Below are 19,600 nucleotides of genomic sequence, written 5' to 3' on the forward strand. Positions count from 1 at the left end.
ATTCGTACGATATGTGTGTTTTATTTATTTTTTGCACCGTTGTGATTTCGTGGAAGAGCGTAGAATCGAAACTATACGTCGAAAACCCACGGCCGTTCGCCGAAAAACTCGTCCACGGCGATTTATTTTATTTGCGAACCGAGGATACGAAATATAAATACGGTAATATAATATTACGGGAAACACGGGGCGCGTGTTTACTCGTGCGTTTCATTTGCGTTTGGACAACGAAGTCCGTGAATCGAAATTTATATTGTACGTTGTACCGTGTTCTCCGATTGCAATTGATTAAAGTATTACGTGCATCACGCTGACTATACGTTCCATTCGCAAATTGGTACGGTTACGATGATTGACGGTGAGCGCACGTGTATTATTCCGGACTGTTACGGGATGAAAAATAAGAATTTTTTTTCACGATAACTCCAACTTAAGGGATGAAACTACTCTGTAAAGTTTCAGCCATCCAATGTTATCTTGCAAACTGTTGGAGATACGTGTAAGGTTTTTTTATGATTTTTGACGGAAAATAACAGAATGTATGAGTCAGAACCAATCAATAAAAACGTTAACAAAACACTCGTAAACACAATCGTCGATATTACGTGTGTAAAACTGATTATAGGTTATCTTCTGAAGTATTGTTACTTAATGAAAGATACTTAATCTTATCTTGGAAGATACGTGCAACATCTTAGGGATAAAACTATTCTGTAAAGATTTGTTCTTTAAACGTTTGTTACGGCAGCTGAAATAAATACGTGTTCCTTCAATTTCGTAAAATTTCATCGAAAATGGGGAAAGGAATTATTTTGAGTGGCGTTTTTCACGTTCTTTTGCGTTAAATCGACGCTTCTACGCAGAAAACACGATACCAATCGTAACAATCATCACGTGATTAATGGATTTAAATGGAGAAATCTTCCGATGATTACCACGGTTAATTTACTGCTTGGTCCGCGATTTATTCATCGAACACAAAACTAGGTAATTAAAGATTGTAATAATATCGTAATATCGAACAAACAATGTAAGAAATAATATTTTCCATGTTTATTACATGCACTGCGAAGAAACGTAAACATTGTCGAGTGTCTCGTACACACATAACGCTTTAAATGTTTATGATATTGCATATAACGCGTATCAGTGACGATGAAGAACATTCGCGAGCCTCTTGTTGCCAGAGCGATCATAATTTCGTAATGGAAATCGACCGATCCTCTGCGACCACGTCATCATTATTAAAAATCATGCGCTGCATGGTTCCGACCCTTTCAGTTGAAATACAATTTTTAATAACAAAAATTGTTGCCAGTATACATTTCGCAGTAAATGGAATTCAACAAAAAATAAAATGGCAGAGTAACCACATATTTCGAGGTCTCGAGAACATATACATAACACATGACAAGCTAAAATTTTTATGAAATTACACATTTCCAAAACTGCTGTTTGATTTTTATCTTTCATAATTATAGTAGAGCCTGCAAGAGACGAAAGAACGAATTATTTCGTTTCAAATAAATAAAAATACAAGCTGTGACAACGTTGATATGATTATGTTATTGGAAAATTTTAATCTAAATATGTATTCATAATTTTAATGGATACTTCCATGTTACAATATACAAGGTGTTCGGTCATTCCTGGGAAAAATTTTAATGGGAGATTCTAGAGACCAAAATAAGACGAAAATCGAGGATAGTAATTTGTTGATTGAAGCTTTCTTAAAAAGTTATAGAAACATTTCCGGTCACACAGTATATTTTCCAATATATCCAGTATATGGTCCAAAGTCCACCTACTCGAATTTTTTTCTCGAAAGTGCGTAGGAATTCGGGGGTATGTGTATTCGCCAAAAATGATTGTAATTGACCCCCGCAGCCGAAAATAATTTTTCCAGAATCATTTGAAATTTTTAGTTCAATTGAACAAATTGATATTCTTGACTTTCGTCTTATTTTGGCGTCTAGAATCTCCTATTAAAATTTTTCCCAGGGGTGGCCGAACACCATGTATAGGAAAATTATTACACGAAAGACAGACTTGCCACTATCCTTAATGACAAAAAATACAGAATGTAATCAATTTTCTTGGCTTTCTATTCCCTTTCCTGTTTAAATATATTTCACAATTAATTTATTTCGTTATTCTTTCTTTTCATAGTAATTGTATTACAAAAGAATGGTTCATTCTTTCCTTATCTCTTTATAATGCTTATCTGATAAGAATATGAGTATTTCTTTTTATTTTCCAATAATATCAATAATGTTAAATATTATAATTCTGAATTTCTTTCCTTTATTTATTAAAATATTTTTAACTACTTGTTTTGGCTCCCCTTCGGTGATAAAAGTTAAGAATGAATCGTTGGCAAACAAAAACGTACAAACCCTTCACTTAATATTCTCGGAAATCTTTAAATGGAATCGTGGAATTTCGAAACCTAAAAATTTCGGGAGGACGCAATCGCTAAGTGAAATTTATTTTGCGTTTCAAAAGTGTAGTTTTATCAACGGTATTCGGTCTCCAAACTTGATAATTTTATTTTTGATAAACGAGTACAGTATTGTCTCTATAGAAGCGACGCTCTCGGGGCTCAACGCTCGGCTATATCGTGGACGAGAAACGATTCTTGATACTTTGTTGACGCCTACTGGAGGCGGCGAGTATAGAAAAGAACAGCGAGCATATGACAAAGAGGGACTGAGCGGCCGAGCATCGCCGAATTTGCTATCGCTTCCTTCGCTTCGGGTCGGCTGTAACGAAACACAGGCGATGTTTATGCGAGCCTATACGAAATCGGTGTTCTAATTCTGACTTCTACCTCTCTTGGTAGAGGTCGCAGAATGAAATACTGATTCTGTATAGGCTCGCGTAAACATCGCCTGTGTTTCGATACAGCCGACGTGGAGTCACTTGAGCGATGCATGCCTTTGATTTCTTATTGCGTTAGTAAATAGGACCTAAATTGTATATCGTATTTGGTGTCATTTTAATCAGAAAAGTGTCACGAATATGTTGATGAAGTTTGAAAAAAGGAAGAACAAAAATAAAGATGAATTTCGTTGTTGATTTAATATTGTATATGTACTAGTTAAATCGTGTCATAACTTCAGTACATATATGTATGTATCGATCGTTTACTGCAATAGTGATATAACCCGAAAAGATATACATAACTTGCGAATTTAAACTGTTTAACCAACTTATTTTACTCTGAGTTGTCTCACGATTTCGGCAAATAAATGATAGGTCAATTAAATTACAATTCCTTTTTTCAGATGAGGATACACTTTAAAGAAAGGTCAAATGTATATTATAATTTATGAAAAACAATAATAAAAATTATGTTGTACTTGATCTTAGTTAAATCAGAAAACTGTCACAGACATGTTAAAAGTTTCAAAACAAGAAAACGAAAAATAAAAAATTTGTATTATTGCACTAGTGTTGCCTTAGTAATTTGAGCCCGTATCGTATGACAATGTTCGACGACCGACTGTCAAACGCGCCGCTATCTTGGGGAACCGCCCATAGGAAGGCATACTCGCCGATACAGCGAGTGCTTAGTTCTAACGGTACGCAGTGGGGATAAGTAGAGGGGATATGATATTTGCCTATATCGTGGACGAGTTCCGAGCTTATATAGAGAAAATACTGTACTACGTACACGCGGATAAGTCACGAATACTAAGTTAAATATCTCTGTGTGCAATGCCTCGTTCTTATTGTATTTAATCGACATCAGTCGTGAAGTAGGAATAGTATATGAAAGAATATCTTCAAGTATCAAACGTTCGACCAACTTTCAGTAGATTAGTTTCAAGCACATTATTGTGAAGTCGGTCTTACAAATAGTTCAGTAATAGACATGGAAAATGAAAGGTCAGTTCATGTGATTGGATGTCCATTGCCTCCGTATTCGGAGGCCGTAACTGCGCCACCGATGAGAAACGAAACCGGGCCACCTATTGGTGTTCATTATCAAGGCTATAATCAACCAATGGCACCAAGCTATCCGCAGTCTTGGATTCCTGTGGGCATTAATGTTCAACAACCTAACAGTTTTACTCCACAATATAATCCACCGGCCAATTACATCGTTAGAAGCGAGAACATAATCTACGAAAACGACTCGTGCGTAGGTAAGACATTTTTGGAAATTATAATTTATAGAATTCTTTTTACACTTGACACGAACTCAACAGACCGCGAAAAGCTCTCGATCCACCATTTTCTACGCGAGTTTTCATGATGAAATTAAAATTGAAAATTAAAATTTGTACGCGATAGCAAATGATAAACTCTATAAGCCTATCCGCCACACTCACCAGATAATGTAATCTTCTTAACTCTACCGCCACGTAACGTTAAATAATCAATAAGAAAGCACATGACATTTTTTATCTCTAATCTCCGATATCTGGACTAGCGATCATGCTCTCGTCTCGGAGCATTCTCGATATTGTTTAATAAGTCTATCGAGAGCCCCAACTACAGTTGGATAGTTTGCTAACTTGCAAACACTTTAATAGTCGTATATTACACGCGCGTATACTAATTAATGAATATATAAATTTAAATAATTTTTTATTATTGTTTAAAGAAATATTCATGACTATATCCGTATCTTTTTGTAATGCTTATCGTATGAAAATATAATTATTTCTGATTATTTTCAATAGTACAAATAAATTTAGGAAACATTATTTTATTTCGACGAACAAAGAAAACGGGAGTATAGGAATGATCGAAACCATAATCCCTTCTCTACATAAATTCGACTTAAATTCATTGGAATGATAAATTGTTTTCCTTCGAGCAAAATTGTTTCACACAACCATATACTTCTGATTGTATGTTTTGACCAGAATACGACAATTGCATTAAATATTTTAAAAATAAAATCAACATTTTTGTTTCAGACACCTGTTGTGTTTGGTGTCTCTCAATCGTGATCATCATTATTTTAGCAGTAATTATAAGGGTAGTAATTTTGGCAGTGCTTGCAAGATAGATTGATAAGATGTGCTTACCTTGTAAATACAAACCTAACGACGAACGAAATTTGTAAATAAAAAAACTCAGTATTATATAACAATAAATATAATACTAGCAGTGAAACTGTTCGCATATTGTATTTCTTATCGTTATAATGTTTCTTTTATCGTGTACATGAGAACTATTTTTTAATTTTTTTTTTGTATAAATATTGTAGCAGCGTGAGGTTTCAATTACTAATTATTCATTCAGAAAAAATTTTATATTGCAACATACAATTATCATAAATAAAACTAAACAAATTATTCTCCAAACAACCTCACGAGTGTGTGAGTCGAATCTTGATCTAGAGATTCTTTTTATATGTTTGAGTAGACATTAATCTCGCTAATAATGGCAATAGAGGATGGCGAAAAATGGCCTCAAGAGTTACAAATTTGTCCAAACGAAAGAAAAAATATTCCAAAAACGATCATTTAAAATTATATTTCGAGCGATCGCGGTATACAGACCACCCTGTATATAGGAGGGGAAATCTTCCTCGAGAATCCACGAACTCGTAAACCACTTTTTAAACCATCGTAGGACGTAAAACCCCGGCGTGATTGTTGTCGATATACTTGGGCGAAAGGATTCAGTTAGGAACGAAGCAGCGCGAATCGTCGCACGAATCGTATATCCGTCGCTTTGTCGTATAAAAGGAGCTCGTATAACGCCCTTATAGTCCTTATATCTTGCTGTTACGCGTAGCTCTACGCGACTAGGCGCTGTTAACCGTTTCGCCGGTTCAAGATCGCGGTACGAGAAAATCGACGTAACTTTTAGTTACGCGGACCTGTGCCAGCGCTAAAGACGCTCGATGTGGGCGACACGCTGGAACTCTGTTACGAATAACGGCCATATTTCGCGGATATAACTGAACGTCACTCGCACTCACGCACACACACGTGGCCACGGGCCGGAAAGGGTGGATACGTCGCGATATCGCCAGCTTTTATTATTGACGCAATAAAACCCTGGTAACCGAGTAATAATTTAAGACTTCAGCGGCGTTCGACTCGAGCACCTTCGGCGCCGAGAGTGCGCCTCGACTAGACGCTTCGCCAATAAGCGACTGCGTGAATCCATTTGCTCTGCAGAGACTTTATGAGTCCCGTTCGCGTTGGTACAAGTGGCTCGGAATCGAATATAGGGGTGGATCGTGCGTCGTAAGTAGATCCGGAAGTCGTGAGTGGCATAGATTATTGAAAAACGCGCGCCCCAGCATACCATGCGGTCCGAATAAAGAGTTACAAGCTGTTTTCACAGAATCCAATTAAGATATCCACTGCTCTTCTTTGCCCTTTTCCCTCCTAACTGAAAGAATTTTTGCACGTGAGAAGATTAGCCTTCGAACCTTTTAATTAAAATATTGAAGTCGATAGCTTCATTGGTTTCTGAGAAAACAACTTGTACAGTAGTGATTCTCTAGAGTGGAGGCCAACGCAGCGATATCATTACTTTAACACTTTGTTTATTTAACACGATCAAGCATTTACAAATTCGAATGATTCGGGGACTGTACATTTTCCGACCATCGCCCGTCGCCGATCGAACTGTTACCTTCGGACGAGACACCGTATAAATTTCCACGGAACGATTTATCATCGGTAATGGCGTAACGCGTTCTCGAACGGGGACGTCGGTGGATCGTCGAAAGTTGCCAGCGCCTTTGTTCTCCCCGTCGCGAAAGAGCTTAGTCGTAAGTTCTCTGCGGGTCCCAATGAAAATCGATCGCCATCGGTGAGCGACTGAATAAAGTGCCGAGGACGTATTGTCGAACGGTGGAAGAATACGGGAATTGTCGTTAGTCCCACGGTAACACGGTCGAATTGCAGAGTGGAGAGATCGAGAATAGATATTGGGTCGGACGTTCGATGTAACGAGGTTTTCTGTTATCGAGTCTAACAAGGGGAAGCCGCGAACTGTACTCCAACGCTTTCATTCGTCTCCTTTTTTAGATGCGTGGAAGAGTGCACGCGACGATCGCGTCTCTACCGTTTTCGAGAAATAAATTAATACAAATGCGAAAATTTCGAGATTTGTAAATATTTTTAAAGATGTCCATGACGAAATTCTCCCTGCAACCAAATTCGTTTGTGTGTATCGAGTTCCATTAGGAAAACATGTATCTTTCGTCGCTTACAATTTCTTAATATTTATCTACGAACACTTTTCGCGAGAAAAGGAACGAGACACGCGTACTTGAAGCAGAACGGAGCTCGTGGCTTCCACTTGCAAATTATCATCCCCCCATTCTCCCTGAAAAACGAATATCGCAATGTATTTCCGCGTAACCGCGGGTAAAATGGGACTCCGATTGGAAGTAGGGGAAGCACCGTTATCGCGTACAACTCGGGGGAAAGTGGACCCTTTATTCCGGAGTGTCCACCCCCGGCGACTCGAATTCTCGATCGCCACTCGCGGGATTCCGGCTATTATTCATCGTTCGACACCTCGTTACGATCGGCGATCGCTTTCTTCCATTTTCCTCGGATGATCAATGGAACAGGAAATTCGAGGATTAGTCGAACTTGATTTTATCTAAATCTTGGAGATTAAATGTGACTTATGATTTATACTTTTGTTGGGGAACGATTGAATTTTGTGTAAAATTATCTATTTCGACGCAGCGTCGCGTCTTTTGCGGTTTTAATGGCTGGAAAGGAAGCGGAAGAAACGGAATCGGAGGGACGCAAGCGCCGGAACGATTTTTGTGGAAAATGGCGGAAAAATCGTCTTCGCGCGTTTTTGCGGGGCCAGATCGGCGTTTCCGGATGCGTACCGTGCCGCGACGTGGTCGAGGGCCTCGCGTTTTTGCGCGACCTTTTTCCGATAATTAATGTCCGTCGGTGCACCCCGCGGAACGTGGATGGAGGACAAATGCGAAATGGGAGGGGAGGGCCAGATTAATGACAGTTTTACTTGCAGCCATTGCAAGAACGATGAATTCGACGCTATCGCGGGTGCTAAAGATGGCAGAGAAGAAAGAAGGGAAATTTATTACCCGACTGGAAATTACTCGGAAATAAGATTTAATACTCTATTCTTCGAATCGTACGAGGAGAGAATTTTTATCGAAACGACGTTGGTGTCATTCTATACCCGTTGTATTAATGTAAATTAAATAGTTTTCGTGCTCTGGGCTTAAACAGCAGCACAGTTATGGTCGCAGTTCTGCTCTCTTCAAGGACGGTATGATTATAGTACGTTTATGGTTGAACGCGTATCGAATCGGAACACTCTCTAATTAATGTAAACAACGGGAATTGAATGTGATATATAATCAGAAAAATTCCTTATTTATATGGTATTATTATTCATCCTGAGAGCATGTCTTTTCACTAAAAAATTGTTTTAAAAATTCTAAAAAAATTCACGTATTACACTGATAATATTGGACATATAGTTTATCCTTTCATTTGCAAATGTAAATAATGGAGTGTAGGTCTCTTTAGCCCCAACTTTATGATGTGAATAAAAAAAATTTATTTCGATATTTCAATTATATACCTTTCAATAAATTAATATTCATCGCCTAATTCGTGCATGCGACTACTCGGTAGACAATCGCGATGCAATCTTTGTTACTTTTCTCGGGGGGTGATACTCGACATCCGGTTTCGGGACGCGAACGAAGTTGGAGACCGTAGCGAATAGGAGCTGTAACCGCAGCATGCGGTCAAATCGAGAATTCTTTTTACGACTTATAAAACGGGACGAGATCTAATCACGTCGGGAAGGAATAACAGTAAACTGGAACAAACATTGACTTGATTCTGACCTGATTAAAGTCGGTGTCAGGCTCAGTCAAATAAAGCTGTTCCGGGTAGAAATAGTTCCGATACGTGGCCGATTCCTCCGCAATAAAAGTGACCTTTTCCTTCTTGAAATACACTGTTACTCCTTGCCATTTTCTCCTCGTTGCTACCAGGAATCGCGCCCCTTGCCAACTATTTTCACGAGCACGCTGGCCAACAGTGCCGACAGCACGGAATCGCTGGGTCCGACCCAAGCTTTTTCGTTGCGTTTTACTTTTGCGATACGCTGCTGGTGACGCGCGATAATTATCGTGGGAATTGTGTAACACAGACTACTCGATTCGTACGTGGTCGCTATATAAATGTTCAACTTACGAATCACGTCTGGAGTTCATTTTAAGAATCATTGTTGCAAACGCCAGGAAATGTTCACGAAAATTAAGGGTAATTCAGTATCGGGGCTGAAAGTGGGAGCGTCGATACGTCCAGGCGGTTAAATTTAATCCAACATGAACCGACGTAAACCTCGAAACTTATATACGGGCGTAACGGCGCGGTTTTGTACGCGGTTCGCTCGACGCGGGAGCTAAAAGGGATTGGACAAGCGTAGGAAAGTTGCCGCGACGCGATCGTGACGGCGGGAAAAGGGCCTCGACGAGGAACGTGCGCGCGCGACGTGCCTTTCCTTTCTTTTCCCCCCCGACCACTTTTCCTTTTTCTCTTCGTTATCTTTCTCTCTCCGGGGCGACAGTTTCCCGCCGCGACCCTCCGACCCTTCCTCCGAAGATACAACCTTGCGACAACATCGAGTCGAAGGAGCACTTCTCGATCGATACCTGGCACTGTTTATTCTTACCCTACCTCCGACGCGCGGGAAAAACGGACGAAGGGATACGAGAGGGGGACGAAAGACGACGGGAAGGGGGATGAACGGGGGATGTCGGGAACGGTTCTGGGCCGAGGACGATAACGATAACACGATAGGACTGCTTAAAATCGGGGACGAGGAAATCGCGATGATTTTCACGTCGCCGACGACGCTGACGCTCGCCAAGAAAGGGAACAACTGGAAGCGACGTGGCCCCGTCGAAGAAACACATTTCCGTCCGGGTTACGGCTACGCTCTTGTCGCGAGGATTTTGGTCTTTTCGAGGGAACGTGCCGCCTCGGGGAGAAATCGTGCCTCTCGATTTGCTGGAACCACACGACCCTGTTAAAGTTTATGACAAAGACCGTGGTTATTTATTTTCATAGATTTGTGGCGCTGCTGGCTGAGGCTTAGGATCTCGTGAGAATCGTTGGAGGGCAGAAAAGGAAAGGAAACTCATCAGTAAGGCTTTCTAGCAGGCCCTGCCTTAGACGAGCGCTTGTGAGAGCGCGACCCCTCTGGTGGCGAGCACGGGAGGCGACGCCACAGATTGTTTTGTGGACTTTCCCACGTTACTGTTTGGAAATTGAACGGGGATGCGGAATTTCGGGGGATTTGCATGCTCGCCAGTCGGAAACTCGTGTAACTTGCGATCCAGGGGTTGAAACTCTGTTGAAATTTGGAGCGAACGTCAGAAATCGTTCCAACGCGTTACGAACACTTTTAACGAGAACGAAGCTTTCCAAGTAACTGCGCTGGTTAATTTGTTCAAACGCGAGGACCGGTAATTTTCATTCTGAGCGGATCAGAGGCGATAAAACGATAATTAGGAACAGCAAAGAGCAGATAAAAAGAAGCAAGTAACAGTTTGAGCAGGGCTTCGAGACATTCCTGTCGATTTCCATTCGTTTCAATTGTCCTTTAACAAACTATTTCGAATCTACTCGATTCTAATCCGGCTCTCCCGTACCGGACATTTCATTTGCATAACCTCGGCATTGTTCTCCACTTTACATGTATGAGAAGTTCATGAAAGGAAATAATAAGTGGATGGAGGCGGTCGGTTCGGGAGTAGAAATAATGCGTCTCAATAAAATTTGCAAACGAATCAAGATTGCTGCCCGTTTCTGTTCCATGCTGCGCGGGACACGGAAAAATCGTGCTGAAATTGGAAAAAGGAAGCACTTTGTCGCGGTGGGTGCGGAGAAAAATTGGGTTGAAATTAGTAACGATGTTCATACAACTTCGAAAACGCGAAATAAAATGTTGATGTACCGTTGAACGCGTAAAAAGAGATAAAAATAATTGCTCTTCATTGCTTGATTCGCGACAAAGACACGGAATTACGAATTCCAAGTTTCTCAATTTCCTGCTGTACGATCGTGTTCGCTGAACAGAAATCCCGGTGGCCAGAAATAAGTCGCTTCCGCGTAATCCGCGGCTGAGAATCGAGATTGCGTTCGCGAGGACTGCGCAATTTTTCGTTGACGAAATCACGGCGTTCGTCGCCCGACGCGCTTGCAACACTGACCAGCCGAATCCGTGGAAAAGGTGCGTGGCTGCGATTCGAAGCACACGCTACCGTTGCGACAAAACGAACCAGACATTCGGGATCCTCCACGAGCATCGTCCAAACGCTGGAATAAATTAGTTACGCAATCGAACGACGCTCGAACCGCGGACTTTCTCTAATTACGTGGCCGAGAAGTCGATTCCGGTGCGCGAAAGTAGTCACGTATGCATAATGCGAAACATTATTCCAGATACTCTTGATGACTTTCGATTATAGTTGGGCATAATCAATTATTATTATTTCGAAAATTAATTTAAAATTGTTCGTAACGCTCGATTCCTAAAGGTGGTTCAATACATCGAAAAATCAGTATTAAAATGAAGCCCCTATCTCTGTTAGGCTCGATCATATTAGAGGCGAAAGTGAGAAACAGATATGCTCAGCGTTTGTCCATTAATTCCACAGAGAAGTCTTACAAAAAGGCGTAACGATACTGGTCGATGCTAATGTTGCAGAAAACAAGTAGAACGTTAATTATTCGCAATGACTGTTATTTGCTACCAACGACAAAATTATTCAACGTATGCGTCGCTATGCCAGCTATTTTATAATATCGCAGCGACTGAGCTCATCCTCAACAATTTCAGCGTTTGTGCGAAAGTCAAATTGCGTGTTAGTCGAACCTGTTTACGATGCAAAAACATCCATCCGCTACGAGATTTGCATTGCAATCAGCTCCTGTTTCCGACAGGTGCTAATTTTTGTTTTACCTCACAAGGAGTACATGTCATTCGTAATACATTACAATATTTATTTATTCAAGGATAGGAACTCCCAGTGCATCGTTGCAAATATACACCAATAACAGAAATTAGACAAAGTTGCATAGACTAACCAGCAAAAAACACATCGCCGTGATAAGTAATAAATTATCTTGTTACAGTTTCCATGTCGATGTTGCAAACGTGTCGTCGAACTTTGAAACAGTTACATTCACGATGTAAATTCATAGTTCAACGAGTTTAATGGAATCCCCAAGGCAATGGTGATTAACGAACAAATTGCTGTACGTTGATCGCAGTGATTATCTAATACCAATCAACGGATTTTACTTAACTTCTGTTTGACGAACAAAGTGCATATATTTCAATTCGTTTCTAAAAATTGAAACGCCCGTGAAAGAGTACCAAAACGAAAGTTGGCCGAAAATCAAAGTCTCGTCCGTCTAGAATCGAACGCGAAAGCGGAAACGTTCGCCATGAAGTACTAGCGTGCAAGGGTGGCGAACAGCAGGTAGCAGCGTTGTTTGGCCGACGTTGAATTATACAACGCGCGCAAACCACGGTGACAAACGGTGAATGAAGTTCTCCCGCACAGTCGTAACTCAAATCTCGCAAAGTTGCGAACAACTAGCTGCCGTGAAATTAATCGTTTGTTCCTTGAGGCTGTACGACACGAAAGCAACGACGTCGAATGCTTCCTGGGAATTTACGTTCTTAAGAATCGCCGGGACGTTGATGTAACGAGTCGTGCAACATTGTCAACAAAGTTCCGCTGTTCCAACGTTCCTCTTTATTCGATAGCCGCTCCGTTCGGCGTCCTATAAACATTCACCGATTGTGGGAGTAAAAGTTAAGTAAATGCGTTGCAGCTACCGCTCCGTTGGTTTAACCTAACCCAGACCTAACTTTGTCCTCTGTGGTACAGCATAAACTGGGATTCTTGGATAATTGAATACTGGAGCGCGCACAGACCGTGGTTAATGAATTTAAGTGATTCGGACGAAGAAGAAACTTTTGAAAGAAAAGATATTTACTAGCAACAGTATGGAGATCAAACACGAAGATCAAAACCCTTGAAATATTCAAAAATTAACTTGATTCCTCCAGTCACTAGAGGACAACTATAAATATTTATTTATATGTCGTTTGTCGGTGGTTTTGCAGCTTATACGTCTATTTTTAGAACCTTAGTCTTAATCATGGTTAGATTAAAATTCAAAACGGGAGATTTACCTCAAATCGGAGTGTAACGTTCCAGAGTATGATCATGCGTGAGCATCTGTTCGGCGAGCAGTAATATAATTCGTATGGCGCGCGATAGACCCGTAATCGTCGCCCGATTCTCGCGGGTTAAGCGTATTATCATAAGCTATAAGGCGCTTACCTAATTGTTAGCTGATGCAATTACATACATCACGATTACCTCTGCAACGGTGCTCGTTAACATCGACGTGGGAGATCGATGAAGACAACGAGACAGAAAAAGAGAAACCGATGACGGGGGGTTGCCGGGACGGAGTGGGGTCGACGGTGAGAACGACAGAGGGTAGAGAGATCTCGGAAGGGAGAAAATGAAAAGTACGCGAACGAAAGACCCCCGGTCCGCGAGAGAGCAAAGAGCGATAAAGGCCCGATAAGGAGCGAAGATGAAATAAGAAACATTTCGAGCGCGAGCACGATGAGGCAAGGCGCCCTCGACGGAGCGCGAAGAGAGTCGTGGAAAGGGCGGGAAAAAGGGGTCTTCATTACGCGCTGAAAGGCTGCCGTTTTAAGAGCAAACGAATAGGAATAGTTAACAATGAGACAGAGGCGCCGGGGAACGGAACCTGAAAAGGAAGAAAATTTGCGCTTGATACCGGTAGCGAAGAATGGCTCACAAATTAGAACATCCTATGTTTAATTTAAAGACTTCTCGAGTGCAGTTTACGGACGCATATATGCATAACTTCTCGCGCGAATGACCGATGGCAAGATTAACATTAAATTTGAATAGATATATCCGTTAAAGGGGCGAGAGAATAAATTAGAGCATTTAAGAGGGTATTCTAGTCTAGAGTTTCATTTCTTGGACTTTTTAGTGACCTTTTTACAAAAATTGGCTAAATGATGTCATTGAACAAGGTTCCTTTGAAAAACAATTCTAATTTCGATCGCATTACTAACTTGTTCTTTTAGGTTATGTATACGTTCGAATTTGATGGTACTCTGCATCGAAATTGCCGTCTATTATTAAAAATTTGAAGCGTTGTATGATCTTATCTGTCTCCAATGGATACATAACCTCGAAGAGTATAAGCAGAACCAATAACCAGTTTATGGCATGTTTTCAGTTTTATGGAAACGAATTCTGCATGTTGAAAGTCACAAACTTGTTCTTCTTTCCATAAAACAGTAACCGTCGTTTCGTCTCCATGCTCGCGAACGAAGAATAAATTATTTTAAATCGCATTACCAGCTATTTACGAAATGTCTGTTACAGTAATGATTCTTGAAATGAATTGAGCCTCAGAGTCGTCTTTATGGGACAAAAAATATTGTCTTTTATACAAATCGTCACAGATACCCCAGCTCGTATCTTTTATTAAATATCTATTAAGTCTTCACTGGCTCCAAGGGGGATGAAAATGTTCAATTCACGAATCACGTCTGGAGTTCATTGTAAGGATCATTACCGTACATGAAATAAGTGGATTATTTCCACACCGCTTATGAAAACGTGATTTATTTCGCATCGAGTACGAACGACAGACAATTTTGTTGCTTGTAGAAACATTCCCCTCGCAAAGTACCCATAAGATTCTCGTCGCGTAATTCGGTATTCGTTTAAGAAAATCAGGGATCTCGTCGGAATCGCTGGAACAACTCCATTTAAGAAGATTCCGCCCAATCCGCGTCCCGGCCCCCTTCGAAGCCGCGCAGCAGCCTCCGTCTAGCGCGTTCCGCTCGAGAAATAATAACATCCACGTAAATTACGATGGTAATTCCGTGCGCCACATCCTGCGCAGTATCCGCAAGCAGTCTCGTTTAGTAACAATATTCAGAGTCTTGTAACGAAAATCCCTGCCGGCAATCGTACAGGATTCGCCATCCATGGAATAACGTTTACGGGAAAGAGGGGTTGCAGGGGTAGCTGGAAGGTCCCCCCCGATTCTACGAACGATCCTAACGAAAGAGTCCGGCTGTTTCGTCGTCGTTCTATTCCTCCTTTGAGGCGGACCGACGAGTGCCAGTCGAATCGTGAAATTTCAGTGCTCGACGCCGACGGACGCGCTGAAAGCACGGAATCTCTGTTCGTGTCGCGCTTAGCTCCTCCACGAATCGGCGCGAACGTTTCCATGTAAATTGTCGCGAAAGAGCGTAATCCTGCGGGAGAGCGTTCGTGCAGGCCAGTGGAAACGACGGGACGTCGCACACGTGTGCGTTCCCCACCGATACATTCACCTACACCGACGCCTACACCGGTTTCTCGGGCCCGACAATAGGGGAAAAACTTGAGCGTTTTTCCCTTATGCATTATGGAGGAACTCGGTTATTAGACGTAAGGCGACGGTAAAGAGAGACGGGATTCATTTCCGATACAGTCTCTGTCCTCGGTCCGCGATCGGACCGCCGGGCCACTCGCGAGATCGAACGTCGCTCGCGAGGACACACGTGATACCGGAATATAAACGAAAGGTTCACCGTCTCTCTTTCGCTCGTCCCCGTTGGATATGGATTTCCAATTCAGCCAGATATTTTCAATATCGTTGTCGCGTCTATTGTATCCACCGTTCTCTAGTCTTGTCCGTGTGTAGCGTCGCTGAGCAGGGAGGGCGTCGAACGAAACGAGAATGCTCAGTCATCAAACGGAGCCGGAGCGTGCCTTGTTCATTTATGACATAGTAGATCATGCCATTTCAGCGAAGTACATTTTTGGATAACGGAACACCCACCCTTGTATTATTACCCCTGAGTCTGACTCATAAGATTTTGATGCCAAGTACAAAAGGGATCACTAATTGTCCAGTTGAAAAATTAAAAGAATAAAATGAACATATCTAAATCCACAAATAAAAGGGTTGCTTAGAAAGTGGCTAACCGTGTACTCCGAGATTAACAACAATGAAGAGATATCGTAAATAGTCTGGCTAAATGGTCCACGATTCGATCGATACGGTATCACGAAATACACAAAAGTTATCTTATTATCGTTCGTCGTCGATATTAAACCAGCGCAAAATGTCGTCCGCGTAGATAGAACGAGAAGGATTCCCGGGGAAAAGTTCCTCGACGAAACGAACGGCGGTGGCGCCACGAAACTTCGGAACCCCCTTTCAGAACCGAGACGGACGGCGGTAGAATTTTTTTGCCGCATCGACGAGAACGAAGATGAAATCCTTGCTAGCATGAACTTATTCGTGTTCCACGGCACCGAATCGGGCTCCGTCGAACTAGAAAACAACGTCAAGGAAACCGAACGAACCGCGTATCAGACTTTAACAACAATAACGCTGATACGATCGCTGAAAGTTTTCTCGCCGTGGCTGGATGGTTATCTCCCGGTAGGAAACAATTTTCCACGATACACCCGGGACACCCCAGCCCCGGTCATTAACAATTCAATTAAACCCGGGGCCGCGCGGATGAGCAACAAAAATCAAGAAACAACGGAACCGTTAAACGAACCCCTCGAATTCGGCTACGCTCGTGGGATCAAAAAGAGAAACAAGAATTACAAAAAGACCTCGCGTGCGGTACAAAGGTTGTCTGGTGGAAAAGACGCAATCAGCGACGTCGTCGAATCGAAGCCATCCTATCGTCGAGACAGAATTAACGTTCTCGTGGAGCTAGATGGGATTTAACCCCGGCAACGGGGAGAAAAAAAAAAGAAAGGGGTTAGACGGAGAGACACGTAAAAAAGAAGCACGAGGTAGAGAAAGAAGCGGGAAACTGCGAGGGACCTCATCCCGGTGCGCTCTCCACTGCTTTTCGAGTGCTTTACGACGTCTGCCGGATAAGTACGTTCCCTGGCGTTCGCTGCCGGTACACTAAAAGTATATATCGTAAAGAGAGGACTTCGGAAGGGGTGGGAGGGTTGGATGTCCTCGGCCAGTTCAATCAACTGTACGCCAGGCAACAAACCACTGCCGTTAATTGGATCGGAGCTCCGAGTCCTGGCTTTACGAGAGCCAATCGCGCCGAATTATCCGACCTGCATTTCTCGATCGGCAGGCAGCCACCTATTCCGGGCCCGTCTTCGTCTGCAACGCTATCCTACGTTCGATGTGTGCTCCTCTGATGAGGATCCAGAGACCCGAGATCCCGGGAAGCATCCTGCGTCCGCGGGAGAACCCGACGAAACGTTCGGTGCACGAAGGATTCAAGATCACGCTGATCGATACCCGCAGGGTGGTCTCGAGTCTTTGAAAATACCAGTCCGACTCGTAACGCGCGATCTTTTAAATGAAATGAAAGTTTTACACGCTCTTGCACGAGTAATTAAGTATTCTGCTTCTCATAAGAAGGTCCATAGATTCTTTATTAAAGTTCGAACTCATTTATCGTTTTGAAATATTCCCCGCATTATTAAATTGCCAGAAATTTTACAAAACACTAGGATCAACTGCTTGTGACAGTTTGGTGTTGAGGGAAGAAGTGAGCAATGTAACAGGAGGAGAGAAAAGGAAAGAAGGCACTGGGACGTTCACTAGCGAGAGAGCGTAGCCCTCTACTGGCAAATGCAAGAAGTAAACGAAACGTTCAGAAACACTACCAGTGACATAATTAACTATCCAAGTGCTGCCAAATTCCGTAAAGCTTACTTTGTCAGATTTACTCGTTTCCCTACTCGACCCAGAAGAAAGCAGGAACCGCGTTTACGCTTTGAAAACGAAAGGAGCTCATTTATCGTTCGATTTCTTTCCGAAGTAGCTGAGAGCATAAACGTATTTAAGTCGAAACGTTTATTACAAGAGTTCGTAATGGGCTCGCAACAAGCTGCTGTTAATGAATTACGTCCTCGTAGCTGCACGGCGTGGCCATTAGACGTCAGCTAAATGAGCTTTTGCGAAGTTACGCCCGGCCACGCTGCTTCCGGATCATTCTTTCCCCTCCTCAGAGGGACGAGCGTAAAACGTCTAATTATGCTACCGGAGGATTAAAATATTCTCGGTAAACATTTAAGAAAGTAAAATAAAGAAGCCCGCCATCGAGCAGCAGTCTTTAATTACAACTTAGTTCGTGTTACCTCTTACTCCCGGCTCTGCACGAGAGATGCTCCTTTCGAAGCGACTACGCCTTGCCAGGTCTTCCCCCGTCTGTTCGCCTCAAAGTTTCCTTGCTGCTTCCCCCCCCCCCTTCCCTGTTTCTCTCATTACCTTCATTTACGTAATAAACTTTTTTTTTCTGCCGCTTTTACTTCCTACCGTTTTCTCTGTTTACCTCGCCCAGTGAAATGTTTCGCCTTCGCGTCGCTTGGTTATTACCTGGATACTCGCTGTCTCCCTTTGACGAGTAATTGCATCATTATCGATGCTCGTTTTCAAAGCGTCGCGACGCTAGCTGCGAAAACAAGAGCACGACCCCGTTCGCAGGATCCGTGCTCGATCGAGCAAAATGCTCATTTCGCGACACGACGTTCGTATCACCATGGATTAAGGATTAGTAAATTTTTTCCGACAAGGGTTAGCGTCGAATTCGATTAGAAGCAAACTTTAGGTGTATTCTTAACCTAGTGCTGATTCTTTTTCTTCCTGCAGTACATTATATTTATGTAATTCGAATTACGCGGAAAGCTCCGGGAACAAATTAACCGCGTAAGTCGAGGATTTATTGTAGTTTCCATTTTCAACGAGTCCGTCAGTTTTATTTAAGCTTACTAACATATTTATCTTTAGCTAAAGCGAACAGCGTTACATACCGTTACGTTTCGTACAACAGATAAATATCTCTAACGCTACGTATTTACAGAACGCGACATATTCTTCTTCGTTGCTGAAAGAGTCCAGGATTTCATAATTCCTCGCTGTTAATCCCGTTTTGGTTGACGGTCCGTAAAACGCATGCCGCATTTATTTTTCACTCGCGCCAACGAACAAAAATTAAAACAGTCGGGGAGTTCATAAACAGGAAAAAGCAAAGTATGCTTTAAAATGTATTTAATCAGATGCGGTAATATTCAACGGAAAGATCCGTAATAATCATTAATTTTTACGTTTTAGCTTAAGAAATAAATAAAATTAAAGGGCAAATGATATTAAATGTCGTTAACTTGATCCTCGCGACAGTAAAAGAATAAGCCGTTTCTCTTAATGCGATCACGGTGTCGTCTTAACGTTCTTGGCCTTCTTCTTACCTCCTCCCTCTGACTAAGCTCGTAAAAGCTCTGACCATGAATCGTACTTCGCTGTCGCGAAATGAGCAGATGGGCAAAGAAACCTCGAACCGCCATTGGCATCGTTTTGCATGGGAAAGAATGATTGCGAAAGTTTGCTCCTTCTAGCAGATGCGAGCAATCCGTTCCGAGGGGAAGCAATTAATCGTAGAACAGGAACAACTAGGGCAGTGGCACTCAACCTAGACTCCACACAAATTGAAATTTAACAATCTCTGATTTCCTTGATCATAAATAATTCAAAAACTAAGGTATGTA

At 42.1% G+C, this 19,600-nt stretch overlaps 1 protein-coding gene across 1 annotated transcript; it reads left to right on the top strand.

Annotated features, from left to right (window-relative positions):
- The first annotated feature begins 3,854 nt into the window (after positions 1-3,854).
- LOC122395259 lies at positions 3,855-5,130 on the top strand. Its single transcript, XM_043392703.1, has 2 exons — positions 3,855-4,151; positions 4,932-5,130. The coding sequence occupies exons 1-2, from the start codon at positions 3,878-3,880 to the stop codon at positions 5,021-5,023; spliced, it is 366 nt and encodes a 121-aa protein (XP_043248638.1). The 5' UTR covers positions 3,855-3,877; the 3' UTR covers positions 5,024-5,130.
- The last annotated feature ends 14,470 nt before the right edge of the window (positions 5,131-19,600 follow it).

The sequence above is a fragment of the Colletes gigas genome, unplaced genomic scaffold (assembly GCF_013123115.1).
Source record: "Colletes gigas isolate AHSC1104 unplaced genomic scaffold, ASM1312311v1 Colletes_gigas_Sc00005, whole genome shotgun sequence".
Taxonomy (NCBI): Eukaryota; Metazoa; Arthropoda; class Insecta; order Hymenoptera; family Colletidae; genus Colletes; species Colletes gigas.